The sequence below is a fragment of the Nipponia nippon genome, unplaced genomic scaffold (genome assembly GCF_047370975.1).
Source record: "Nipponia nippon isolate SJK-2023a ecotype South Korea unplaced genomic scaffold, ASM4737097v1 scaffold_12, whole genome shotgun sequence".
Lineage (NCBI taxonomy): Eukaryota > Metazoa > Chordata > Aves > Pelecaniformes > Threskiornithidae > Nipponia > Nipponia nippon.
This window is the reverse complement of record NW_028262313.1, coordinates 15,479,699-15,507,264: the sequence shown is the minus strand read 5'-3', so window position 1 is coordinate 15,507,264 and position 27,566 is coordinate 15,479,699. Positions and strand designations below refer to the sequence as shown.

General features: G+C 46.9%; 1 protein-coding gene across 6 annotated transcripts in view; it reads left to right on the top strand.

Moving 5' to 3' along the window:
- GPC3 (glypican 3) overlaps nt 1-27,566 on the top strand; it is a 170,122-nt gene that overhangs the window by 62,342 nt on the left and 80,214 nt on the right. For all 6 annotated transcript variants that reach the window (XM_087749004.1, XM_087749006.1, XM_087749007.1 and 3 more), the window contains one exon: nt 25,682-26,376. In XM_087749004.1, the coding sequence (XP_087605130.1) occupies nt 25,682-26,376 (695 nt within the window). The remainder of the gene's footprint in view (nt 1-25,681; nt 26,377-27,566) is intronic.

Below are 27,566 nucleotides of genomic sequence, written 5' to 3'. Positions count from 1 at the left end.
CTCACCGTGCGGGGAGCTCCGGCTCGGTGCTTGCACGTTGGGGCTGGCAGTGGCTGGGAGGCACATGCTTTATAACTTGGTTTATCCAGACCGAAGGGGATTACGCTGCTTCTGCTGTCACTTTGACAGATGCTTGCACTTCACGTGCTGAAGAGACTTGCTGTGGTTACATTTTAACTGAGGTATCACATAAAAAGAACTAAAAAAAAAAAAAAAAAAAAGAAAATCCCAATAATACAGCTTCTGAGGGACCGTGGGGCTGGTGTAGGTAGGGGAAGGAATCGGCAATCCTGGGCAGCATTTTCTCTTTGGATAGCCGTTACTCATTTTAACAGGGACTGCAGGCACTTGCTTTGCTGCTTGTGCTAGCAAAGTCATGCTTCCTGAGAAGGCTGCTTAATTACTGCATTTTTGCTCATGTCTGTTTGAAATTTTTTTTGACTAGCGGGTATGAAATGGAATTGGATCTCTCTGGAGCATTGAGGTTGGTCAGGGTAGAAAGCATAAGAGGGGAAAGTTACTTTAAAGTGGAATAATTCTTGGGAAACTTATATCAAACTTCGCCTGGATTTATACCCAAAATACCACTTACGCTGACATTCATGTGGCTGGTGTAAGACAGCAGAATGTAGCCTGTAATTTGGGCTGCAGCTATTCACAGAACAAGGCAGCTGTTGCATGCTGGACCTCTAGCCAGATGTCAGCTAAATCAGACAGCATCCTCCTCTTCCTCCCCTTATTTTTTTGCATCACAGAATTGTCTGTTTTGGACTTGCTTGAATAATAACTATTGAGAAGGGAGAACCTGCCCCACTAATCACGAGCCTAGAATAGAATATTTGTTTAAAAGTTGTTGCTTATTCTTTGTTTCACAGCTTCTGTCCTGTGCCCTGTGCTGCTCGTGGTTATGGGGTTGTGCTGGTCCAAAATCACAGCTGCCCTTTTAAAAAAGATTCATTTCAGTACCGTAAGAGAAAGAAAGCTTTTCAAACCAAAGCATGTGTAGTCTGTCTTGGAATTGTTAGTAAAAAAATCAATGCACGAGACCAAAATTAGAGAGGGGAAATGATAAAATGGCTTTTTTTTCCCTTTTCTGAGTGAAATTAAAATATTCTCTTCCTGCAGATGGCTGGCTGCGCTGGAATGCCCCATATGTGGCATCGTGTGTGCGCAATTACACATTTCATCTTGATAAGTTCGACACATTTATGTAGCCGGCTGTTTGTCAGTCATCAACTTCAGCCCCCCTCCAAAGAACTGGGGTTGTTCGTCCTTAATAACATTTTAGATCCACTTTCTTCTCAGCTGAATGACAGATATTAGCATATTCCTTTGGAGGGTGGCTTTGGGTGTTTGTACACAGCGAAGAGCAGTTGATGGGGTATCGGCAATCACAGCTAGTCTGTTCGTCATTAAGCTCAGTAAGAAAAAATGTGTCTGAATCTGATAATGGAGAACACAGAGGCAATGCTGGCAGCCAAACTTCTGCTTTAGCCCTAAATCCTTTGTTTCCTAATAGGAAAACAAATCTGAAGTGTGGAAATACCTTCGAGAGGATCCGCCAGTGGGAACTTGCAGTTCCTGATATAACTCAGCACATGGGGTTTATTGGACTGAACAAGCCGTACTCCTCTGTTGGGCATCTTTTTTTTCTCTAAGTGAAGAAAACATATGTATTCTTTCCAAATAACTCTTCCCTGTGGATGTCTGGGACAGCTATTCTGTCTTGCACTGCTCACCTGTTGGTATCGGAGGTGGATTCTGGGGCTCTGTTGAAAGAAGCCTTATAAAGGATAAGGTGGATTTTTGGGCTGGATTATGATTCCTGTTGATTCTAATGTGGCAGATTCAGGTGACTAACCATCCAGCAAACCCATCTGTTTGGGATTTAGAGGAAATATAGGAAAAGCAGGAAAATGCCTGCTCTGTCAGTAGTCTAGCATTAGAGTACACAGTGGGAACAGTTCTAGTCCATCAGCTGCAAAAACGATCTCCATAAGTAAATAGCACTTTTCTGCGTGCAATATCTGTTTCACTCTTCGTGCATGTGCCTGAATTAAGAATTATGCTATTAAACTAACTGTGAGCGGAGTGGTGTGTGCGGACAGGAATGAAGGCTGTTTATGCCTTGTTCTGCAAAGGATGCAAAGCGATGCAAGTCCTCTCTCCCCAGGCACAGCCGGGTGGACTCAGCAGAATGTGGGCCCGTTGCTTTGCTAGGCTTTTTGGGTTCAGTTGTCAGTCAGGACTACAAGCCAGTAATTAATAAGCCTTGTATAAAAGTTCCCTGATACCCCTCCTGCTTGAAGCAGAGGAAACAATTAGTTGCAATTACAGGTCACAGTTAACAGTGCTATAAGTAGCAAGGTGCAGCAGGACAGATGAAAGTGGCTGTGGGATTATGTCTGTTTTCCATGAAAAGGCAAAGGATAAGCAAGAAGCACAGTTCCTGCTGCTGGTCTTTCTCCTGTACCCAGCTGTATGCATTGCTCTCTTCCTCGTGTTTTGTCCTCGCCTCTTTGTTGAAGGCATCTTGGCTCAACTTGGTTGCTCTTGTTTCTGGTCCTTTGCTAACCTGAAGGTGTCCCGGGACTGGGGACAGAGTGTGGGTACTGCAGGGGAACAGACATGCTCCAGAGCATGTGTCTCTTCGTGACCTTCAGACAGCAAGAACTACAGGAACTTTAATTCAGGGTTGTTAATTCAGTTTGTTCAGTATCTCCTTGGGCATCTTCCAAGAAATAAAGTTCAGAAATTGTTTTAAAAAAAATATATATATTGCCCCATTGAGAACAATAACTTGCTAACAATTGCTGGCTTGCTGCTTTTATCCCACTCTGCTCAGCCCCTGGTGTGCTCTCCAGCAGCCTGGGGGTTGCTCTGATGCTGTGCCCTGTTTCTGTTGTCCTCCTACCAGCTGCGGGACGGAGGGCTTCGGGGACAGCCCCTGCCCTTCCAGCGGGGTGGCTGCCACATCCCTACGGCAGCTCAGTGCTGAATAGGGAGGGATCAGCTTATCTGCTCGGAGGCCCGTTTTGCAGCCAGAAGGGTATTAAACCTCTGCGTGCAGCACTGCTGGGCTGCCATTTGATCCATGAGCTTTGTGGAGAGATGAGGAAGAGATTCCTGTCAAGGCAAGTTTCCAGCATTTCTCTTAGCAGCTTATTAGCCCTGGGCATTCTTTGGTGTGTAGGTGATAAAAATCACCCTGGCATCCCTGCAAGACTGCAAAACGCTTATTTTTAAATGCAATACGTCTACAGTTGCCATCCTGCAGTGTTAGGGTCACCATCCTGTTCAGAAAGTCCTGACAAGGATGCAGTCAAAGCAAACTGGGTGAATGATGCCTCAGACCTGTGGCAACCCAGGAGCCAGACTTTTTTTTTTTCCTCCTTTTTTTTGCTAGAGCATAAAAGACACGCTGCCTTTTTATTCCCCATGGCAGAGTCTTCTGCGTTGCTTCTGAATTGAGCCCTTGGGGGAGAGGTGCAGAAACAGCAAGGGGCAGGGAAGGGCTCGAAGGCGGGGTGGTCTTGGGCATGGGTCAAGTGGACGCTTCCCCTCCCAGCGCGGGAGAAGCAGGGTGTGGAGGGGAAAAGGATGCAACTGGGAAGCATCAAGCAGATCTTCCTGCATGAGGGCTGATTTCTGGTGTCTCCTACGCTGACGTTGGCAGCCACAGATGCCCTACGATCGATGGGGTGGCTGCCTAAGTTAGGAATTGGGCTCTGAGTTTAATGGGCTGATGTCCTCCTGGAGAAGAGATCGAAGATGTCTGAGACCTGGCTCCACCCCAGGCGACTGTCCCGACTTGCACTTTGGGCATTGTTTTGCAACCTTCCACCCTAGGTTTTTTTTATCATTAACAGGCAGTCCAGATTCTTGCAAAATGCTATTAGTTGTTTTAATGCTGTTTTATTTGTTAATAAATTGTTTTAGCTGTAATTTTTATCTGTAATACTTTGGCATGGGGGTGCCTGGGGAGGAGAGGAAGAATCCAGAAATCACGTGAAAGCTTTTAATAGACCATCAACCCTTCCTGCAGCACAGCCCCGTGGGAATTAACTGCTCTGTACCCAAGTGCGCGCTCCCGCAGCCTTCTGAGGGTGGCACCGCTTTGCCCTCAGCCGACAGAGCGGATGCTTGACTGCCGCCTTGCACGTACGAAACGTGGCTTAACTCCTCTCCTCTGTGTTCAGGGCAGCAGTTCCAGAAGCTGGACAAATCCTTTAAAAATAATGGGCTCAAGCATGTCTCTAAACCCTTGCGTGGCCCTGGGCTGGGGTAAGGTCCTTCCTTGTCCAGGCAGACAACGGCTGGATCTCCTGAGCACGCTGGGCTGAGATGCCTTGTTCTGCTGCGTTGCATGCTGGTGCACGCTCGCTCAGTTCTTGTGCCTCTCAGCAGAACTTTAACAACCAGCTGTGGTGAGTTTGCAAGCAGGGGAGCCCGAGGCAGTGTGCTTTGCACGCAAGGTAAGGTGCACCCCAAAACCCAGGAAAGAGCCGTCTTCCCCAGCGTACGCTTCGCACCGCGCCGTTTGATGAATGGAGAGCTGGCACGACCGCGGCACTTGCTGTACATCTCTGCTGCTGCGTTCACGGGATACGTTTTGCTATTTTCCAGGGAAAGCTTTTATTCGAGGTTGACTTTTTTATTTTTCTTGTGAGGGGGGAGAAATTAATTACCACCTTTGTTTTTTGTTGCTGCCCTGCAGATCAGAAATAGCCAGGAACTTCTTCATGTTCGAATGGCTTTCAAAACCGATATTTCTAAATGTCAAGTTAATGTGCTCTGGGAACAATGAGATTCAAGGACCCGGTATGAACATCAAATTGCATCTGCTGCCACAAGGACTTGTGGGATTCTCTGAGGCAAACACAGTGGGGAAACTTAAAGTTTATTTCAATTTTTTTTCAATCTTTCTTCTAAAAGCAAAGTTTTATTTTTCTCATGCCTGTCCTCGCCACAAATGCAGACCAAACCTGTCTGAGATGGCACATTAAAAATGAAACCCTCATGAATGAGAAATGTAGCCTGCATTTTTTATGATGGAGGAAAAAGTAAACCCATTTTAAAATGTGCATATTTTTAAAAAAGTAAATGACTAAGTAGGTGGGATATAGGTATCAATAAATATTTATTCCGAAGAAGTAATCTCTCAGCAGAATTGGAAATTGTCTTGTCCTTTTAGGCAATTAAAAATTGGTGTTTGTTTTTCGGAGTGGAAGTAACATTTTCCAGTTGCTTTTGGAACGTGGCCACCGTCAAATGAAAAGTTTCACCGCTGCATGGCATTTTTTCCAGAGTAATTGCGCTAAAAGGACACTCTGATTTATAGGATGGATTGTAACGATCTTGAAATGAAGGGGAGGAAAAAAACCAGCGTTAGCCCAAATGCTATGTATGTTATAGTGAAATTGTTCTCTGGAAAAGAAGTTGGAAATGGGGGTCTGTTATCTCCAGCGTGGGCTGATGGTGAGCACTGAGGCTGGATCGCAGCTGCCCAAGGTAGAGAACTTGGGGACGTGGCTGATCCCTGCGTGGCTGGGGTTTTCAGGAAGGCTGGCGGTGCCTGCTGAAGCCAGTCCCTGTTTCCCATTTGTCTTTGGAAATCTTAGTGTTGGACACGGCGGCACCTGAAACAGGACAAGAAGCAGAATAGCGATGGCCGCGTTGAGGTCACCTTGTGCTGCATGTGCTTGGGTGGGATATCACACAGTGGGACCACCAGGTCCTTCGTGCCTGGGGAGCCCCACTGCATTGGCTGTCGGTGCAGTGAGCGGTCCCACGTCCCTCTCCGGGGACTCCTGTTCATCTCACCCAGGTGCCCTGGGGACGGTCACCTCCATCCAGGCTCTGTGGCCAGAAGCTGGTCCTGTCTTCCCACAGTGGTCAGCGCTGTGTGCAAGCTCACAACAGCAAGAGTCATTTGATTTCCTTCCCACTTACCTTTTTAAAAATGTGTTTTCTTGTTAGCTGTGTGCATGTGCACACACCTTGGTTAAATGGTGCTTTTATACCAGCTGCTCTAAATGCATTTTAAAGAGATGAGGAATGCATAGACATCAAGGTCATATAAATTAATAATTATCTAAGTGCTTTTGCCATTTTCTGCCTCTGGAAAAGAAGTGAGGAGAGAGAAAACTTTAAACTGCTTTTTTTTTTTTTTTTTTTGTCTCCCAAACTAGATTTCAGGGATGATCTCAGGCACCGTTGTTTCAACTGCAGCCTTGGGCCCATTTGTACTTCGTCACGCATTTCCCTGTCACGTTGCCTGTGCTTGAGCTAGCGCGTGAATTTTCATTTCCAAATGTGTTTGGGTTTGTAATTCATACGGTGCAAATAGATTAATCACGAGCCATGCAGAACTTGTAATTATCAAAACTCAGAGTGCAGAAGACATATAAATCATGACAGCCCTGCTTTCCAGCCGCCAATTAAGAATGGGATTTTAAGCTGCCTAAGCGTGGAGGGTTTAGGCTGGGAAGTTTCTGTTTCTGTGCCTTGCAGAAGACTTAATAAAGAAAGGGCTCGCTCATAACTTCTCATTAAGCAACTACTGAATTTATGAAATGCTAGCACTACTGGAATAATTAGGAGTTTTCTATTATTGATGGGTTGGACCTTGAAAGAGGGATGCATTATCTCTAAGAGCCCAAATCCTGTAGCCCATGCCAGTGGTTCACGCAGTGGCTGGAAGCGTGCCTGAGCTGCGTGGTGCCTGCCCGGGCTGTGCAGCATGCTGGGGAAGAGCAGCACATCACCACAGGGGTTTTTCTTGCTGCCACGTTAAACATACAGTCCCATAGGTGACGTGGAGTCAGGCCGGTTTTTGCGGAGTGGGGGACAGTATCTGGACAAGTGCGTACCTGTGCTCCCTCCTCCTTGGTCACCTTGGGATGATGCCCAAGGTGCATCATTTGCCCAGGGGTGGGGAGGTGGCACTGTGCACCATCATCGCTGCGCAGGGGTGGGGAGGTGGCACTGTGCACCATCATCGCTGCCCCCGGGCCATCAGAGGAGAAGGGTTAAACCCAAAGAGAAGAGCTAGGAGACATACTTAAATGCTATTTGTTGCTTTTTTTTCCCCTATCCTTATATCTGTATTGGTGAGGCTTCAGTGGTACTTAGTGTACCAGGAACCCTGTGCCAGCATCGTGGTGCGTTGGGCACCACCGAAGACGTGGCCATGAAGACAGTATCAGTAACCACGACTGTTGCTGACTTTGTTATTGCCAAACCGGCGTCCCTTGCCTCGTGGCAATGGTCTTGCACGCTCTCCAGGGAGCCTCAGCCTGCAGGCATCAAGGGCTGGCAAGGCAGCGTGGTGGCTGACGGAGCCAGGCAGCCCTGGGTTCTCCATCACGATTCCCAGGGCCAGTGGGGACATTGGGCAACCTTGTAAGCCTGTTGTAATTTTAAAGGATTTTGATAATGTTCCCCATAGCTTTAATGTTACATATCCCTGCGTATGTACCTCAGTAATTGAAAGGGATATCGGGCAAATTTGATCTGTCTGGCTTTGACTTATGCTGTCCTTATCTTGGCCTTCGTGTCATTAAGAAAAAAATTGGTATTGATCTGAGACTATACCACTACATTGTGCTGCAATTTTTCTTCCTTGCTAGTAGAATATAAATCGATAAAAGGCAGCTGCTTGCGACGCAGGCCAGATATGGTGCTGTCATTTATATATTGTAAATCCAATGATAGCTGATCAAATCAGTGCGTCTATTGTTCCAAACCTGACATGATTGAATTGTCAATAAAAAAGATTTTACAGTAAGGGAAGGACTGCTGGCGGTGTAAATGCCTGGAAGCCTCACTAAGTTTGATACAAAACGAAGCAATAAGCTAGGCTATTATTATGTAACTCCAATAGCCAAAATATTTGGATACTTGTGTTCTCACCTGGAACTAGAGCTGTACAGGGGGAAGCCTTTCATTGCAACTTGGTTGAAGAGTAATTATTCTGAAACTGCAGAACATGGATGGCTTCTGAAATGAAGATAGCTTATATATTGGTGAGGACTAATAGAAATAGTATAGGACTTGTTTGAACTAAAGATGTGCAGTTTCAGTGTATTAGGGGGAGGAAGGTTATTAGTGTTTCTGTTTGCTCGGAAACAAATGATGCAGGAAGGAGTGTGATTGATAGGTTGCTAAGAAGAGGTTGTCTCTGCTAATGCATAGAGCCTCCATGAACATGAAACCAGAATATGGTGCATGTTTTTTCCTGGACTGCAAAAAAGACTGGTTTATGACAAACCTGTTCATGATCCTTTTCTTGGAAATTAGGCTGGAAGGTGCTGCAGCCGACACAAGGTGCTGCTGAGCTGTTTAAGTGCTGGAGTTTGCTGCTCTAGCTTCCCCGAGTTGAATCACTTTCTACTGCCCAAAGACCTTGATGGACCATGTCTCTGCCCTGCTGGAGGAGACCTGCTGGTGGGCAGAGAGGCTGGTGTGTAATCTGCTCCCCCACATCCCCCAGCAAAGTGCACTGAAGTGAAGCTGGATGGGAAGAGGACTCTGGGAGGCACATGGAAATATGCAGTGAAAGCCAGAAAAAGTGTACCTTGCCAAGCTTCAGAAAGACCCTGCATGTTCAGAGTGTGTGAAACTCTTGGACTCAGACCCATGTAGTGTTTTCACTATGTGGTGAGGTCAAGCGAGGCTTTGAGATGATCCTACAAGGTCTTGGCTGGATCCTGAAGGCAATAATGTGCATGGTCACCTGTGGGAATGGGTCTGGATCCAGCAATGTGCTATTTTAAATTTGTTTATTTTCTCTTTGAATACGTTTTTCCAAAATTACCTGTAGTAGAAGAACGTAGTGAATATTCTTTCCTATATGAATGAGGTTGGACCAGATGCATCGTGGTGCCAAAGTTTTCCTATCTTAAATGTGGAGAGAGCACTCCTTAGGTAGCTGTTGCAGACAGACGCTGGTGGTGGTGGTACGTGTGTAGGAAACACGGTCTCCCCACAGCGTTCACAAGGGACGCATCGGGTGGAAAGGGAGGTCGGATGAGAAGCTGGGTGCCAGCGAGGGCAGCTCTGTGTCCCGGCGATGCCAGCTGCCCAGTGCAGCTCCGTAGAGACTTTCCCCAGGCTCTGCTGGAGTAAACCGAACCTCTGCCCTGTGCTTCTGCTCCCCTTTTTCCCTGCTTCGTTGTTAACTGTTGGATCTTGCTGATGGCTGGTAGCTTTTTAAGGGTGTGCTAACTCAATCGCTTGTGATTGACCATGCTTTTAATCTCTTTATTGTGTTGCACCAATTTAGCTAAATCCTAAATCCATTAGGTGCTCTCAAATTGCTTTGCAAGTGTCCAGAGGAGGTGTTTGCAATAAATCCAGCATAATTCTCTCTATAGACAGGGTTTTAAAACTTCAGGCCTGGGCTGGAAGAAGAGTTGAGTGCTGCAGGAGTGGGTTTGCACAGGAATGTGAGGGGTGAGAAGCAGTTTAGCCTCTGCTTGTTTGCTTTTTTCCTACCGTCTAGTTGATGTTACTGTCCAGTTCGCTTTCTTGATGAAGAGAAGAACTTTGAGAGTGGACGCATACACTAAGAACCCAGCTGTGGGGACTCCCAGTCCCCTTTCACAAAAAACAGTGAGGAATGGAAGTGATGCTCTGTTTGTTCACGTGATTTAAAAATAGCACAAAAAATTAAATAAACTTACAAATACTTTTAGTCTTCCCCCTCCACCCTCTTTTATCCAGCCTAAGCACAAAGATGACCCTCAAATTAAGTCCTTCAGTGGAACAAGCCTTTTGCTGGCTGGCAGCGGCCGTCGGAGGTCTCTGGCAGAGGATGGTGCTGCCGGAGCACCACGGCAAGCCTTCCTCCCCGGGCTGCCTTGGAGATGCAGGTGCCGGTGGGGCTGCGCTCCCCATCCAGGCTGAGACCGCTTTGCACGTGGCTTGGGGTGGCTGCTGCAGATCACCTCCGCACCCAGCCGAGGTATTAAGCCAGAGCCTTTGTGCCTTGTATCAGCATCACAGGAGGAGTTCCTGCAGTCAAATCCATGTCAAGTACCTTTAGAAATGACCACCTTCCACAGTGAGTGTCACTGACCCCTCTCTCCATGAAATCAATTATTTTGATTTTTGATGTACAAAAGTGAATTGTTATCATATATATTCCACGTGAGGCCTGGGTGCGCTCTGCTTATGGCTGCAGCTACGCCTCCCCGCTCGGGGTGTTTGCATGGGGATGACAAAGTAGTATAACAGCTTGGTGGTGTTGGAATAGCTGTATGCACACATGAGGTATTTTCAGCTTTACCTTCAGATTTGACAGTAGATGATGTGAAGTAGCAAAGCTCGGAGAGGAGCCCTTAACATTTCCTGTAATTCTTTCCCCCCCCCTTTTTTTTCTGCTGCTAACGTAATGGCATTGCTAAACACAAACCTGCCACTTCCTAACTCTCCTTTTTTCCTGTCCAGTTTGCATTGCTCTCATCCTGCTTAGGCCAGCAGCAATACTTTGTTTAGGACAGGAGCTATACCTAGTAATTCATTCAGGAGCAAAGGAAATCAGCTTTTTCTCCTTAATTTTCCTTTCCCAGCTCTGGAGGCGCACACTGAAATTTGGCTGTTTCGGTGAGTGCCGTCCGTACCCCGGTGTCGGGGAGGGTGGGCAGCCCCGGCCCTCCCAGCTCCGGTGCTGCTCAGCCTGCAGGGAAAACGCATCCGAATTTCCAGTGCCACACCTGGGAGGAATCATTTGCGATCTGGGGCGGTTTGAAATCGCATCTTACGTGCTGCTTCCTAGGTCCGGGGGATGAATTGCACGTCAGCCTGGGAAACGGGGAAGAGTAAGACCCCTGTGTTTTAAAACTGGTCGCTTTTGTTTATTTAGAAAGGTAAAGGTTGGGACTCCCCCAAATCAGAGCAGGGTTACCCTGATATTCTGAAGGCAAAAAAAAAGCTGAGGTGTTTGTGTCACTTTGCCCATAGCTTAAGCTAGGATGTCTTTGGGAGACTTTGGTACATTTTTGCTTTAGTGAGGAGGTAAAGATTAGGATGAAACATGAGTGTCCTCATAGGAAAGATGAATTTGCAAAATGTTTTGCTGTCTCATTTGAGTGGAAGCATGTGGTTTTCAGTTCCCATAACCTCAGGGCATTACAAAATCATGATTAAAGCCCTAAGAACAATGTGATTGGCATTAAAATTGGTAAGTTTGAAAAAGGATACATTGTGAGGTTTTCCTTAATTCGCTTTTATTGTCTTCCAGCACGACAGGTCACATTTTCAAGCTTTTTCCCACAGCAGCAAGGGCTGGATTGTTTTGGTTTTTAATTGTAAACTGAGGTCTTTGTGTAATCCGCTCTGTCCAAAGCTGGGGCTTCAGGAAAACAACAGATTGTGCAAGATGTGAGAGCAATTCCAGTGGCTGGGAGCAGATTCAGCCTTTGTCAAAGGTGAAACTTTGCTACAGATATCATTTATTGGAGTGGGGAAAACACCAGTTTGAATCCTGACTGTATTTATATACCTTAGATGGCATGGTTATGAAAACGTTCAGCGTGCAAAGAGCAAGCTTTCTCATTAAATACGTATTTAATAGGTATCTCTCTGAACTTTCAGGGGAGAAAAATAGTCTATTGGCTGTCTATACAAATTGGGCAATAATTTAGATGGTACTTGATGAAATCAAACACAGCCATTGCTCTGGGCAGCAGAGATGTTGATGACATTTCTAGGTTTTTATGTTGTTACCCATTTTCTTAAGTTGTAGTCTATTTACCTGGATGGTTAATTAAGTCATGTGCAATTAAAAAAACCCAATGCAGACATCATGGAGACAGCACATAAAACACAGAGGCTTAGCAGGGTATTAGAGATTCATCTGGGTGCCTGAAATACAGAGGATCTTTGATTTGGTTTGTGTCTAAGTGGTCTTTGTTTAACCAATAGCTGCTAAATTTGTTTAACCGATAGCTGCTAACTTTGTTTAACTGATAACACATGTTGTGCTGTTACTGGTCTTGACCTTTTTCCAGTTAAACTGGCTTAAAATGAAAGTGTTTATGGGGAGATTCTGCAGCCCTGGCGTCCATGGGCTCTTTGTCTGGGCCGAGGGGGGGTTTGGTGTCTGGGGGGAGTTAGCAGAGCGCTGCATGTTTGCAAACTTTAATGACTCTTGCTCCAGACGGCTTTTTAACATGCTCCCCACACAGCCACGCTGGGCAGGAGCTGCTTTTTCCATCGCCAGCTTTGGTTTTGTCACTGTGGTTTTATTGCAGTTTAGATTTCTTGGGCATGTAAAATGCCATCAAATTGGTAACAGAAAGAGGAGGGAGGTTTACAGCGCAACCTCGGGCTTAGCAATCGCAGCGCAGGCTGCTGTGTGCAAGGGAAAAATGAGTGCTTTGTGCCCGGCTTTATATGCTTTAGAGAAAGGCTGGCTCCATGTCTGCATGGTCCTGCTTTGAGCTGTTGCTTTCTGGAAGTCAGGAGGAGATTTTCCAAAGTCTGTCAGAGCGAATGGACTGCATTTGGGGAGAAGTGTCAGCAACAGAGCAAGTCCGTCCCGTCTGCTTGCTGGCAGCCTTTTCACCCTGTCTTTGACTCACCCTCCATGAGCCTGCTGCAACTGTCGTGCTGAGCATCCCCTCCCTGTGCCTGTGATGCTGTCAGTTTTGCTTGCTTGCTTTCCCTGTCTGCCCTGAAGACGAAGGGACTCTCTGAAGTGTTTTGTAATGGAAAAGCACGTGGGGAGGGCAGCCCCGGGGCTGCAATGTGGCCATGGTCAAGTGTATTTTCCAGGAAGGCTCTTGTGGGTGCAGGGATGTTGTAGAGCATCTTTGCTCCTTTGCTGGCCCCAGCTCTTTCCCTGCCTGCAAAGATCGCTCCATTAGCTGATGGACAGAGGGTGCAGGTTTCACTAAAGGGGGTTCAGGGCATCTGTAGATGAAGGAGTGCAGGCTGCCCATCGGCTAGGGCAAAACTGCCCTGGTGCTTTGTCCTTTATGTCCTGGCTCAGGGGGAGGCTGTTCTGGGGCACCTTCCAGGGTCCTTGGGTCTTGTATGAAAAGCTGAAAACTTTGAAGAAAAGCAAGGACATGCGTAGGAGAATGCTATTTACTTCAAACAGGAAAATGTATTTTGTTATAAAAATGGGATACTGTCTGCAAAGAGGATGCTCGCCCCTCCTCATCAATGTTGAGAGACAATTTTTTTCCTAGTGCCAGACACAGGCATACAGGTCTCCCCTTCTCTCTTTCCAAAGCTGCTCTTCACGCCATGGTGCTGCATGCTACTTGAGCTTGGCTACAACTCAGGCAAAGGAGGTCTGAACCCAGATCTGAGCTTTCTACTACCCTGTAGGTCAGATCGAAACAGCAAGATTGCGTGGGCTTCCAGAGACACGATGGGGATGTGGGAATAACTCTGGGCTGCAAGCCTTTAATTCCTTTCCTTTTCTCCTCCATCCCTTTCATGTTGCTTGTGTGGGAGGCTGTGGAGCGGCTGAGCCGTGCTGGATGCTGACAGTCCGTGAGCTCTCCTTCACCAATGCCTTCAGAGGACAAACAGCAAATGATCAACTCAGATAGCGGAAAATGGGCTGGCTCTTCTTTCCATCTCTAGAGGCTGTAAAAACTCCCATTACTCCGTTATCAAGAAGGATCCATCTCTGATGTGCCTGAGCCAGTCAGTTAAGTGCAGACCTCACAGGAAATGAATTTTTTGATTCTTGACAAGAAGTCAACGAAGAAGAATAGCTTTTTAAGGGAAATACTCTTCCTGGCGGGAACAGTGGTGGGCTTGGGGTAGGGAAGGCGGTTTGCCTTTGGACCAGAAATCTCTGTATTTGAACCTGAGCTCTTTCCCCCCTGATTTTTCTCCATGGATATAAAAAAAACAGGTGTTGATTCCTCAAGCAACGGAATAATTGTACGTACGTTGTTGTAACCTCTCAAATATGTCAGTGCTTCCACTGCAAGAGGAGACTGGAAGGGAGGAAAAGCAATGTGAAAGTTTAGAAAAAGGTGATGCCTTTTCTTATTCAGCAGAGTATCTCTGTAGAGGGAAGCATGCAAGCACTTACTCAAAGACTCACTAGCACCTTAAATACCTGAATCGGGGCATTTTTAGACAGGCCACGGAACAGTACATCTTTGAAATGACCCTCATGGGCTCTGCCCTCCCTGTCCAGCAATAAACTAATTCTCAGGACTAATGGTAAAATTCTGCAAGGTGTGAATTCCCAACTTAAATAGATTTACAGTAAGTTAATAGATTTTTCCAGCATATCTCTTGCAACCTATTTGTGGTAGCATCATTTTAACATGCACAGTAATTGAAAAAATTGTCAGGTGATAGGATTTATAATCCTTTCTGACCTGTGTTTTTCATGCCTAGGAAAGGCTTCATAACAAACATAACATTTGCAGTAAGGAAATACCTTGTGTGGAGGTGTTCAGAAGGGAGGTGTCTCTGGGTGGTAACTTTTCTCTGGAAAAAAGGATTCTGGAGTTATGAGAAGCTAATACTTAGCAAATGCCACAAAGAGCATCAGAAACTTATGCGCCGAGAGTTGCAGAATAGACAAGTTGGAACATTGTAATGATGAAGATGAATCTTCAACTTCATTAGATAACATATTCTGCGCTGGCTTCCACATGCAGCCTTTGAAATACGCGGTCTTTATTTTGAGGATTACGCCGAAAGTATCTGTTGGAGAAAGTGTTTACTTTTTCCCAAGCATATTTGTCCTTGCTCCTTTTGTTATCATTATTTATAAATCAAAAGTTCTATTGATCTGGAGATTATGCGTTAAACCATGTCTGAGCAGTGGTTGCTCTATTACTGAGAAAACCAGCTGCCATAAAACTTTCGGTAAATTTATCGATCGATACTCTCCGTGTTTCTCTTTAGAAAAAGAACAAGCTGAATTTTAATTTACTGGGAACGTGGCTGAACACGTGGCCCCCTGTTCAGCAAGGGATTTAAGCCTGTGAGGAACTTTTGAAAGATGAATAGTGCCATTACTTTGTAGAGGATTATTCATGTTCTTGAAGGAAAGCCCGTCTGGAGCAGGCGGTGGAGCCTCGGATCGATTTCTGGCAGCAGTGGTTGCGAGCCGTGCTCTTGAAAGCCAAATGATCATCTTGTGCTCCCATTACAACAGCTGCCTTGCTCTTACAGGAGGGAGTAAGGAGACAATAAAACATCTTTCTTTTAAAAAGAGTGTTAATCAAAACGGGGCTTGGAGCCAGGACAAGGAGGATGCAGGAACCACATGGGATGCTGGGGATGGCCCAGGCAAGGGGCCAAACTGGTGCCATCAGGATGTGGTGTCTCACCTTCTGCTTCTTCCCTGGGCAGGGAGCTGGCCATGCATCACCTTAAACAAAACCAAAAAGACCAAAAAACCCCACCAAACCACCCTCCCTCCAAAACAAACAAACAATACCCAAAAACCCTAGCAAAACAGCCACGTTTTTTGGGGACTCCACTCAAGAGGAAGGAAGGAAAGAAGTGAGTCCAGATTTTGGAAAGTGCTAAGTCTGGAAACTGGGGCCATGGGTAGGTCCTGTCTTTTATGGGTGGAAATAGTGCCTGGGGTTTGTGTCTGGCATGTCCTGAGCCCTGTTCTAGTGGTGCTGGTGTGTGTCCTGTGTGTCCCTGTGGCATCTTGGACAGGACGGGGGTTTGGGTACCCTGCTCCGTGTCGAGCAAGATGCTGCTGAAATACTCCGTGTGCACCCAGCAAGTCGGATGCTGCCAGGGACCATTGGAGGGGCTGGTTGTGCTTGTGCTACTGAGATGATCCGCAGTCTTATTTCCATAGTGGAAACCCCTGTCCTTCTCTGAGGGGTCTTGAGACAAAATCAGCTTAAAAGTCACTAAATTGTTTTTGAGAGCCTGGGCACTGTTCTGTGTCTTGGCAACAGCTGCTCCGTAGGGGAAGAGAGTTACACCGATGTTGGTTGCTGTATGTTACTGAGCAGATGCCTTTCCCAAATTCTGCCAGCACAGGTAGGAATCCAAAATCGGAAATAAAGGGGCTGGAGTGACTTAAAAACAGCCAACAGGTGCCCTTAAATAAGTGCAAGTCCTTCGTGTTACTATAGGGATCAAGAACTGATCTTCTGCCATTTGCTTTTCATCAGACAGTTGAGATAACTTTAAAGAGAATTTGGCCAGGGGAGATTATAAAGGAAGGAATTTGCTTCTTAAATAAATAGTCTGCTCTCCATTGTTGGAGACTTAACAGGCTGATAAAAGCCCGCTGGAATGAAAGGGAGCCTGGAAAACCCGTCTCAGATCTGCCTTGCTCTAAAGTTACTGAGACCAATGTACTTCCAAAGACTTTTTTTCAAATTTTTGAATACAAGCTCAACTTGACCTAGTGGCTTGCTTTACCTTCATTTATTCTGATGAATAAAGGAATTTGCTAGGCATGCGTTTTTTTCAGAAATTGCTTATAACTTTCAGTTTAAAATAAATGGAGGAACTACACAAACTAGTGTCCTGGTCTTTAGAAATGCTTGGCTTGTAAATTTGGGAGGGAGTGTATGGAATCACTTGCTCTCTGCTTGAAATGTGGCTCGTCATTTGTCTTTTAAGAGGCATGCTGCTTTTTTGATATCTTTATAACCCTATTAGGTGGATGCTGGAACCTCCAGTTAGTAAAATATGGCTGGGGGGTGACCAAGTGCTGGTGTCTCCTCTCTTTTTTGGAAATGCACTTTGTGTTTAAAAATAAAAACAAACCAAAACAACCCCAGACGTGGCTTTGCAGTGGTAAAATGCCTGGGTTTGCGATATCTGTCTGCTCAGTTACCCAGGGCAGAAATGCCCCTTTCCTGGGGTTTTTGAAGCTATTCCTGCTGTGCTGGGCTGCGGTCCCTAGCTGAGCAGCTGGCTCAAAATAAGAGTTGTAGATGGAGACTGTTGTCTCTGCAGCAAATTGGAGAGGTAAGAGAGACTAGAAGCAAAGAGTGTAAATATTTGGGGTAAAAAAAATGGTGAAGGTGAAAGTTCCCCAGTGATGTGACATTAGTTCTGGGCATGTTGTTGATATAATTATAACATAACAAAAGCCTGGTGGTGCTGTTTTCAGTGATTTATTTTCTGTTCTGTGGGATTGGTTTAATTAACTTTTCCCCTTTTGAGGGAAAGAGGAAAATACGAAATATTTGGAGTGTACATATTTCTGCGTGTGGCTGAAAGCGAGCTCCTTGTCGGCTGACCCCGAGCTCTGCCAGCTCAGCACTCCCCGCTGCCTTCCCACAAGGCTGGGTTGGGGCGAGGCCGCTCTGACCCCAGCGGTCCCTGCCCTGCGGAGCAGCAGTTTGTTTCTTGCTCTCTGTAGTGCAAACACCTGGCTGCCTCAGAGAGCACTGGACAAGGGTAAAAACCCGGTTTCCTTTGCAGTAAATCACTTCTGCAGGAGCAGCGTTCGCCCCACACAAATGGTGGGTGCAGAGTTTGATGCTCTCCAAGCCAAAGGCTTCCCTTCGTCCTCAGGCACTCCTGCATCCAGGCTCTGCCATGCTTCTTCCCAGCGGTTCTGCTGCATGCTGCATCCCTAAACTGGTGCCCAGTGATGGAGAGGAGCCTGGACACTTCAACCCTAACCCTTACATGAGCTTCAGCACCAGGATGGAGGCATGGGGTGCATGGGGAGAGGTTTATCTTTCTTTGCTCTGACAGGTTACCCGCACAACAAAGCTACCTTTTGCTGCAGAAACCTCTTACATCCTTCTGTCTCTGCTTTTCCTACTTGTGCTCCCAGGGCTGGGTTTGAGCCTGCTGCTCCAGGCCCTTATTCCTCCTATTCCCCTTGGTTTTGATAAAGAATCATGTTCATCCAGCACTCGTGCCAGCCCTGACTGTTTGCATTTTTAACTTTGTCTTTATTAAATTTTCAGGAATCTCTTAAGCATTCACACATCTGTCATGGCACAAAGCTGAATAATTCTTGATGCTCGGGAAAACAAATTATACAATAGATGTGCAACCCATAATAAATCAAAAGTGCCACAGCCACATGTTAAAGCACGAAGCCCCAGAAAAGATTTTACTGCAGAGTCATTCTTGAGAGGTGTTTGCTGTGAGATTTTTTTTTTTTTTTTTTTTTAAATTTCACATGGAGTGTGGGCTTCCTACATTGAAGTGAGTACTCCCTAGGGTCTCCAGGAGTCTCTCAAGGCATCCCGGTGCTCCTGAAAAGAAAAGCTGCTTTCCTGTGGTCCCCTCCAGCATCCCTAAACCTGGCTTTTGCTGTCGTGAGATGTGGATGCCTGCACAGGGTACGGAGCACTGCCCCGAATCCCTCCAGGCAGGGTCCAGTCTGGGCACGGACCACCACGAGAGGCTGCTTGAAGGTGGGCAGCTGTGGGCACCAGCGTTTCTTCTCTCCTTCCTTCTGGGCTTGTAGCAGCTTGCGTTGGTGGGCTCCGCTGTCTGCGTTAACAAAGTTTTTGTACACGGGATATAAATAATAAATGGGTGAACCACACTGTGACTAATTGCCTAACAGTCGGACTGTTACCTAGAATATAATAGGAGCGTGGTTTCAGGGCATTTTGAGTGGGTATAATGAGATGCTAGCATACAGTATTTTTATTAGAAACTTCAGGGAGTGTATTTCAAAATGTCAGGGCCCTAGATAAGCTGAGCAATTAAAAATAAATGGCTTTGGAACTTGGTGTTTTGATAGGCACAGATAATTAGAAGAGTCTTCTCTGACAAGAGCATAATGATTTGGGTTCGGCTGGTGAGCAGCACTGGCTTTGGAAAGTTTTAACTGGGCTCCCACAGGAGCGAGGGTGGTGGGCATGGAGCTGGAAGAACCCCCCTCTCATTTAAAGACTGGACAGAGACCTTTCCTCTCTTGGTCTGGTGGTGACGGAGCAAAGGTAGAAAGTACAAACCTTGATGGCTTGAAATTTTGGAAGACAGAATAACTGAATTGTTTTAATTTTTATTACTAATGCTTTGAAGCTAATCTCATAAGCTTGAGAGCTCGAGTCCATAACTTTTATAGTGACAATATTGCAAAAGTAATCCAAAAGGCTGTGTCATAGTTGGAAAAAAAGCATTTCCTAAGCTCTACACCCAAATGTGCTCAGAGAAATAAACCCTGTAAGACCAGCAGTGGCACCATCTGATGGGTTTTGTAATGCCACAGACAAAAGTAATTATGCTGCTTGGAAGAGCTTTTGTCTCCAGATAATGTTGTTAAAATCTTGCAGTGTAGTGTAAATCATAACGGAACAAATCTGGAGTCTGCTCTTATTGCTGCCAGGGGAAAATCTCTTGGATTTGGTTTCCTTTCTGCTCAATATATTGCAAACCTTTTCCAAGTTTGTAAATAAATATTACCTGCTGTTTGAAAAATGACTCACGGTTCATCTCACCAGTAGTGCCTGTGGCAGCCAGGCCGTTACTGCAAACAGTTGTCTCTCTCTTGGTGAGCCCTTTTGTGTGTCTTTCAGGAGCGCAGGCTGTTGCAATGAGTCTGAAGTTGTCTGATTCATTGGAGATATTGAAGAAGTTTTTCCTTTAGAGCTCACTCATATGTGAATGCCTATGGCTCCTTTCACCACTCCCTAGCAGTACCACGGCAATTGCCACGTCAGAAAATATTTTGGTGAGGTTACAAAACCCCAAAACTTTTAGCATTTCCTTGATGAATGTTTGAATTCCCATCCGTGAACATTGGTGGCTTTGAGGGGGGGCTGAGCATTTTTGGTTTTTAGGTGTGTGGGACTTTTAACGGTTTAGAAACCTTGGACCTGAAGGGGATGCAGCATTAGGACCAGGTTAATTAACTGATGAATTTTCCACCACCCTGCCTGGAGACCCATGTTTTTTGCCTCAGGATGGAGGTGATCCCCATGGGCTGAGGGATCCCAGTGCCTGGTTATCTCCCGATGTGATTTGTGTCCTGAGGAGTGAAGGGAGAGGGATTTGCATCAGTAAGTCATTTCACAGGCAGTAAATGGGGTTTTACTGTCAGCAGGGAAGTGACAGAGAGCAGGAAGAGCCGGGGCAGCTCAGCAGGTGAAGTCTGGCCAGGCCAGGAGCTCTCCAGCCCCCGCAGTTATTGCGGCTCCTTGCACAGAGAGTTTGGTGCCAGGTCCTGTGAGGAGCGACCCTCCGGGGCAGGGGTCTGGGCAGCAGACACGGGGAGAGCCATTGGAGCCTGAAAGAGGGACTTCAGCAAATCCACCGAGCTTCAGGAGCTGGTTCACTTACTGCCCTGGAACAGTGGCATCCATAGATGGGATTTTATTGAGGGAGAAGGGGCACATTCACACCCAAAAGGTGTTTAAAGTGCATTTTTGTACGTAGAGATGGTGAGCAGGACAAGGAAGCGCAGCATGGGGTGTTGCAGCCCGGGGCGCTTCCAAGCAGCAGCATCCTGGGAAGGGTGCAGTGAATCACAACCTCCATCATCATCTGCAGAGAGAGAAATTCAGCTGGATGCCAGTGATCCGTGTTGATCTCAAGGGAGGTTTCTGCTGCACAGAAATCAGTTTCTTGTTTGTTTTACAGTTTGGGATAGTTTGTGAGGATTTGCTACTCTGCCACAAAGTCCTGGAGGAGGTGGCCCTGAAGCTTTTATGGGGAGGTAGCAACATGATGGTGACACTGTGACCTTGTCTAGGATTACTTGCCTGGCTGTCTCCCAAAAAATAAAACAAGGCCTTGTCTTTACTAGCTCTTGGCAGTCGAGTAACAAACATGTTGTAGTTCCTCTACTGTGAAGACATATCTTTACGTGGTCAAGATAAAGCTTTAAATGTGGGGAGACAATTGCCCAGTTTTTAAGAAAAGACTCTTGCAAAGGTGTAAATGGGAGTTGGGAGCTCAGCTCCTGACGGGCAGTGACGGCAGCCATGGTGGGCGCTTCCCTGCTCAGAGAGCGCTTTGTGGTTGCATGGTTTGTGTGCCCAGATGTCAAGAAACAGTAAAATCAAGGTTTTATGTGCAGTTTTAACCCCTTGGTGTCCATGTGCTGGGGGTGACTGGATGTCACACAATCTGTCACTTCCACCCCACTTTGTTCCCTTACGAGATGCCCTATGGAAGACGGGCTGCTGATGCAGCAAGTTCTGCTGTGCAGCTCCCTTGTCTTTGGTGTGCCTTTGCCAAAGAGGACTTGTGTGGTGTGCTGCGTGATGCACAGAGAAGGGCAGCTGTCCATGTGGGAAGCTTGTGTTTGCAGCGAAAGAGCAACAGCACAGTAATGGAGGGGCAGGCACGAAGCCCACATCCCATCCCGGTGTCTGACTGCCATGGTGGGTCCCGCTTTCCCCTCTGTGTGACAGCTCCTGCCTTCTCCCCATGGCCGTGGTGGTGCAGGGAGGTGGCTCCATGTGGCTGCAACGATGGCTGCTGCGGTGCTGGTTTTTGGGAAGGCAGATGGAGAACAGACCTCCCTGTTCCTGGCAGCACCACCTTTCCAAACACCTTCAGTTGCTTGTGATGCTGCACCCGCTGAGCTCAGACCTGGGGGTGCTGGATCGGGGCTGGGTGCTGTCTCTTGTCGCTGCTCCGGCTCCGCAGCTGCCATCGGATTGCGGCTCTTGCGTCTCCGGGGGATGCCATGCAGGAATGGCTCGCTGGGGTTGCTTGCGCCGGCTCCTTGCGGTTCAGGCGACTGCATCACATAATCTCTTAAATAAACCCATCAAGTCCCAGACTTGGCTGGAGCCTCCTGCAGCCTGGGGGAGCCAGCAGGTTAATCCGGAGCTCCTCCGGCCCCGGCATTGGCCCCTTTGAAGTAGCTGCAGCTCAGGAGCAAATGCGCCTTCTCAGGAAAGCTGGCGTTTTTACTAAGCAGCAGACTTTTATTATCTGAGCTGAGAACGCAGTGATTTCCTTCTCCTGCCAGTAATCCCCACTCAGGGCACTGTTACGATCTTTTACAATTTATTTTCTTTTCTTTAATTGCCAGTTTGCAGTGGCTGTGCAGCTCTCCCTGGGCTGCGTTCTGGGGAGCTTTTGCACTTTGAAAGCAGCTTAGTCCTTCCCTCCTGGCTGCTGGAACTGGGCAGAAATTCCTCTCCAGGTGCTTCAGTGAGAGTCCTGCTGGAAAAATAAGTAATAGCCCGTGCTTTTCCACTGGTGCCTGATAACTGCGGTCTAGAGTAGAGTTTCAGCTTTCACGCATCCCTTGGGAGCCCTGATAAACTGCCCTTGGCAGAGACAGTCAACAGATGTATGGTACCAGTGCGGCAGGTACGATGCTTTGCTGACGGTGCTCTGGCTCGTATCCTGCATGCGGTCCCTTTATTGCACCTGGGCACGGTATGGTTCTTCCCATCCACCCTGGGAGAAAGCACCATGGTGCTGTGCATGGTTAAGTTGCTCCCAGGTTTTGTCCCTGTGCTGACTGAAATGACTTTGGAGTACAATTTGTGTATGTGTTCAGTACCTTCAGGTACCTGCGGATGAAATGTGCTTAAGAGCTACCCAGGCAGGACTGGCTTTCTAGCGTGGTGGTCCGTGGCAGCTCAGGCTGTCATCTCCCCAAGCCAGACTCATAGATCAGGGCTCTTTAAATTTTAGTGCATGCAAAAGTGGGGTTTTTTTTATTTTTTTTTTCCTACTAATCATATAAGAAAATATTTTAAAAGCAGATAAATAACCATGTGGCATGATCGAGTTCTGCTGTGTGTGCATAGCTATGGTGATGGAGACAGTAAGACATGAGCTCCGCTCTGCCCTGCAGTACCTTTGCCTGCTGGAATCTGGGTGCAGCTCTGATGCTACGCTTTATCAGTGCTGTTAAGGTATTTACTCTGTTCAGCTAGACCTGCAAACCAGCTGCTTTAAATTGCACTCTTTTTTAAATATCCTTGAAATAAATAGAAGAAAGAAAAGATTCAATTGTCCTCTAGCAACAGGAGTTTCAATAATGCCATATTATGAGCAGGGCAGATTTTACCAGCAGCAAATCCAGGCTGGGGGATTTTCTGTGGGAGCAGAAGCCCGTGCCGCTTCTGTAATGCGGCATCCCCTTCGTTTCCCCGCGAGGCTCACTCGTGGGAGCACGGGGGACGGACCCGCAAAGTTTCCTCCTCTTTGAAGTGCTCAGGGTCTGGCCGTGGGTCACTTCTGCTGCTGGCAGCTGGGGCTTTAATATTCTTGCAGCCAGCCCTTTGTGAGGAATATTTCAGAATAAGCAACTACTAGGGGAGTAGGGTGTGAGAGATTTTGGATGTGTAAGACTCTTTTTACAAAGTTTTATTATTTCTTGCATCTATTAATAGGGCAGCAGGAGGCTCCATGTGCTTTTATAGTCCCTGTTGCGCTCTCTAATGGATATATGCAAAGGCTCCAAGGCGCATAAAATAGACACTCTTAGCCAGTTATTATGATAAAAATTATGTGCATGTCGTGACCTTTAAAGCAGTGGGACTGTGTGTGCATGCTCTTCTGATACGCCACTGTTCTCGATTCCTTTCTGAAGCATTTCTCGCCGTAGGAGGTTTGCATAGGAGCTTGGAATATTTTTCTAATCAGCGAAGGGTCTCTTGGCTCTGATGGTAACTTGCAAAGCACAGAGGAGCGAGAAAAGGAAAGAGGGATGACTTTTTCTAAGGGAACTAACAGAGAAGAGGTTAAAGGCGAATGGTGAGGCACAGCATGAAAATCCTGGCATCGTCTGCAGTGCTGTCAAAAAAACACTGGCCCAAAAAGTGCTTTGTGCTCTTTGAGGAAAAAGCTATTCTGGTGCTCTTGAGGATAAAGAAGGAAAAAAACTTTTGTAATCCATATGCCCTATTTAAGGAGACTTTTTTGTTTTAAAACTTTTAATAACCGTGCAACCAGAATTTGCTGTGCTTGCATAGCCCGCACGTTTATCCCGCTCCATGCCGGACGTGCCGTTGTGCCTGGAGAGCTTTGCGATGTTCTGTATGGGCGCAAAGAGCGAGATGCCTGCTGTTGTGGCCAGGGAGGCATGGAGAGAGGGGCTCTGTGTCCTTGCTCCGCTGCATCCCTCAGTCTGCGGTGTTAGGAAGGATTGCTGTTGTCTGGGAACGCAGATGGTTGCTCTGGGCTTGCTGGGGCAGTCCTGGTGCGGGTGTCGGGAGCTGTGGACAAAATGCTTCAGTGGCATGCCTGGGAGGTGCGCAGGCACCAGATGGGATGGAGAACACTGTTTGTGAAAGTGTATCGGTAATTTCTGCTTTGATCGCTGCTTACACCATAGCTTTCTGCATGCTGGCATGGAGGCAGCAAACATTGGGTCCCTGTCCCGCCATGTGTGCCTGCATAGGAGGGGAAGAAAGTGTTGGAAGTCCTGGAGATGTGATGGTCTCAAAACCTCTTGAGTAACATGAGAGGTTATGGAGGGCGAGCAGCAAGGCCTGATGTTGCTTGTGATAGCGTTGATACCAAACCCCCGCGGAGAGGCGTCAGGCCACGCTCAGCTGCATCCCAGCCTTAACAAATGGGAAGAATAACACTTATGGTTTTAAAAATTAAACATTCTCTTTAATTATTGAACATGAATAATTTTCATGCAAATTGAGCCTGGATGTGTGTTTCCAGAGTGCCGCAGTTGAGAGCGGTTACGTTGTGGGGTGTCAGTGACCTGTGAACTGAGAGGCCGTTTGTTATTTTTAGCATTTTATGAATAGTACCCTGGAGGGTGGGACGCAGGCTGGTAGAGAGAGTTGGCCGAAGAAAACTACTTTAGTTTGCACTGCTGGCCTCCCCTGCTAATGCTTTAACTCGCAAACTGGAGGGTGTGTAGGTATGTTGTCTTTATGTACCTGGGCACAGATATTTTGGAAGCCTCCTGGTGAGGAGGGCTGTAATTAAGGGAATCACTGTGCAGTGCCTATGCTGCTGGAGGCTCTCCTGCTTGCCGCAGGAGGTGTGGGCCGAAAGTCCTCAAGTCTTTGAAGGTGGAGAGGGGAAAACGCACCCTGGCTTCTCCTAGCGAATTGATGGTTGCCGTGTAAAACTTGAGCTTCATGGGGCCATTTGGCACAACCTGATGTATGTGAGAGTGGTCCTGGCTGGGCATGCACAGATGGACACTGCGTCGTCGGCTCTCAGCATCGCTTTGGACCACGGAGCAGCTCGTGTCCAGGGCAGATGAAACATTGGATCTGCAGCCGAAGCGAGCCTGGTGCACTCGGGAAAGCTACAGCACTGCAGGGGCTTTTCAAATGGCTTTGAGGACACTTAGTGCAGGGTGGGTGCTGGGTGTCGAGTCCGAATATCCTCTGTGATTAAGCTCCTATAAATATTTTCCTTTTCATAATGGAATGTCAGCATTTACTGTTTCCTCATTTTAAACACTGTACAGTTTGTCAAACATTTATCTCTGCCTTAAATTAAGTCTTGAGATAGAATTCCTGTTAATTTCAAATCAATATGAAAGGAGAGAAAGAAATTGCAGTCTAGCCCTTTTCTTGAATCAATATTTTCTTTAAAAGCTGAAATGTTAACTAGATCATAGTTTTTGCCATTTTGAAATGTAGCTTGTGTTTAAAGAATATATGCATTTCCCCTGAAAATCACTGACGCTGGTAAGTTTTGCAGCAGGCACGGCTGCCAGCAGGCGTCCGACCCAACGCGGGCAGGATGGGACCAGCCTTTGCAGCGGTATTGCAGTACAGTGTTATCCTCCCTCTTCCTGAGCTCGTCATCTCTTAATAACTTCTTTCTTTTTTGTTCTGTTTTGCAGAAGCCTTTGAAATTGTAGTACGGCATGCAAGAAACTTCACCAACAGCATGTTTAGGACCCACTACCAGAGCATGGGGCCCAGAGCACTTCAGTTTGTTGGAGAACTTTTTACTGATGTCTCGCTGTACATATTGGGCTCTGACATCAGTGTTAATGACATGATAAATGAATTTTTTGACAGTTTATTTCCTTTGGTTTACTCTCACTTGATTAATCCCGGCTTCCCCGATCCCTCCATGGAAATGACTGAATGCCTGCGGGCAGCCAGGAGAGACCTCAAAGTCTTTGGAAACTACCCAAAGGTGATGATGACGCAGGTGTCCAAGTCACTGCAGGCCACGCGAGTCTTTCTGCAGGCGCTCAACCTGGGGATCGAGGTGATAAACACTACTGACCACTTAAAATTCAGCAAGGACTGTGGACGAGCGCTGCTGAAGATGTGGTACTGCTCTCACTGCCAGGGGCTCCTCCTGGCCAAGCCCTGTGCCAGCTACTGTGGCGTGGTGATGCAAGGATGCTTGGCAGGCGTCGTGGAGATCGATAACCACTGGCGAGAGTACATCGGGTCGCTGGAGGGGCTGACCAAAGGCATGCATGGCATCTATGACATGGAGCATGTCCTCTTGAACCTCTTCTCCCTGGTGCGGGATGCGATCGTCTACGTGCAGAAGAACGAAGGAAAGCTCTTGACAACCGTGAGTGGTTTTCTGCAATTCTAGCTTGCTGCCACGGCAGGGCTCGGTTGTGTACCACTGGCTCTACATGTTGACACCAACCTACCCCTGTCCTCCAGCCAACAAACTCCAAATGCTTCAATTACCAGCTCCTCCCTTCTTCTCCCACCAATTCTATGATTTTTAAAACTTTTGGTAGCATTTGAAACTGATGTTTGTGCGGCCTGGGCTTCAGTTAAGGGCTTTGCCTCTTTTCACATGGTCAGAGCAGAAGGGTCTGGAGTCATCCTGGCATCAGCCTTGTAGCTGGGGTGTGAGGTCGGGAGCTGAGATGTCCCAGCATTTCAGTACTCCCTGGGTGCTGTGCTTGCCTTGGGTAGCTCTGAAAGGCTGGTCCTGCTCTCCAGCTGTCCCTGCCTCCTTTAACATCACTAAAATGTACCTCCAAATAGATGCCAAGTGAAAGCACATACTGTGTCATCCCCTGCTTCCTGATTTACTAAAGGAGATCTGCTTTTCCCTCTTTTGGTAGCTCATTCTAGTTTTGGGCCACCTTTAATCCCAGGGAGGAGGTTATTTCTTATTTATTAGGAGTGACCTGACTCTTTGAAAATGCATTGTGTGAATTTCTGAGCCTTCTGAGAAACTGAGGCTTTCTCATTCAGAAAGTCCTGCTGCTCTCTTTGAATGCCAAGGACAAATGGACTGTGGTAATATAACGCTTGTTTTGCAGAAGAGATTTTTCTTGCGACACAATTGAGCTGCTCCGTGCAGGTAGGGTAGAGTTGAGGATGGAGCAAAGGTGCGGGAATATTGTTATAGTTTGCTTAAGCCAACGATGATTAAAATCTGCCTCCATTTCCCTGTAGCTGCTTGTTCCTATCATTCTTGACTCCTGTTTACAAAAAGAACTGTGTTTATGTAGGTCACTGTAGTACTCACACTGTAACTAACTCTTATCTTTTTTGAGGACTGTGGAAATGTATTGGCTTATGGATTTGGAGCTATGTGGCATTCAGCCAGCAGCACTCTTCTGTGCTGTTTTATGTGCCATCTTTGCTCGGTGATGGCCCGAGACATGCCACCGCACATATGCAGGCTGTGAAATAATGTGGTGGCACCTCGGCAGTTTCACACCCCGCGGGTAGTTTCGCACGCATGATGCAAGCTCTCTTCGTTGCTTAGAAGGGATTCAGGGACCAAATCTCCGT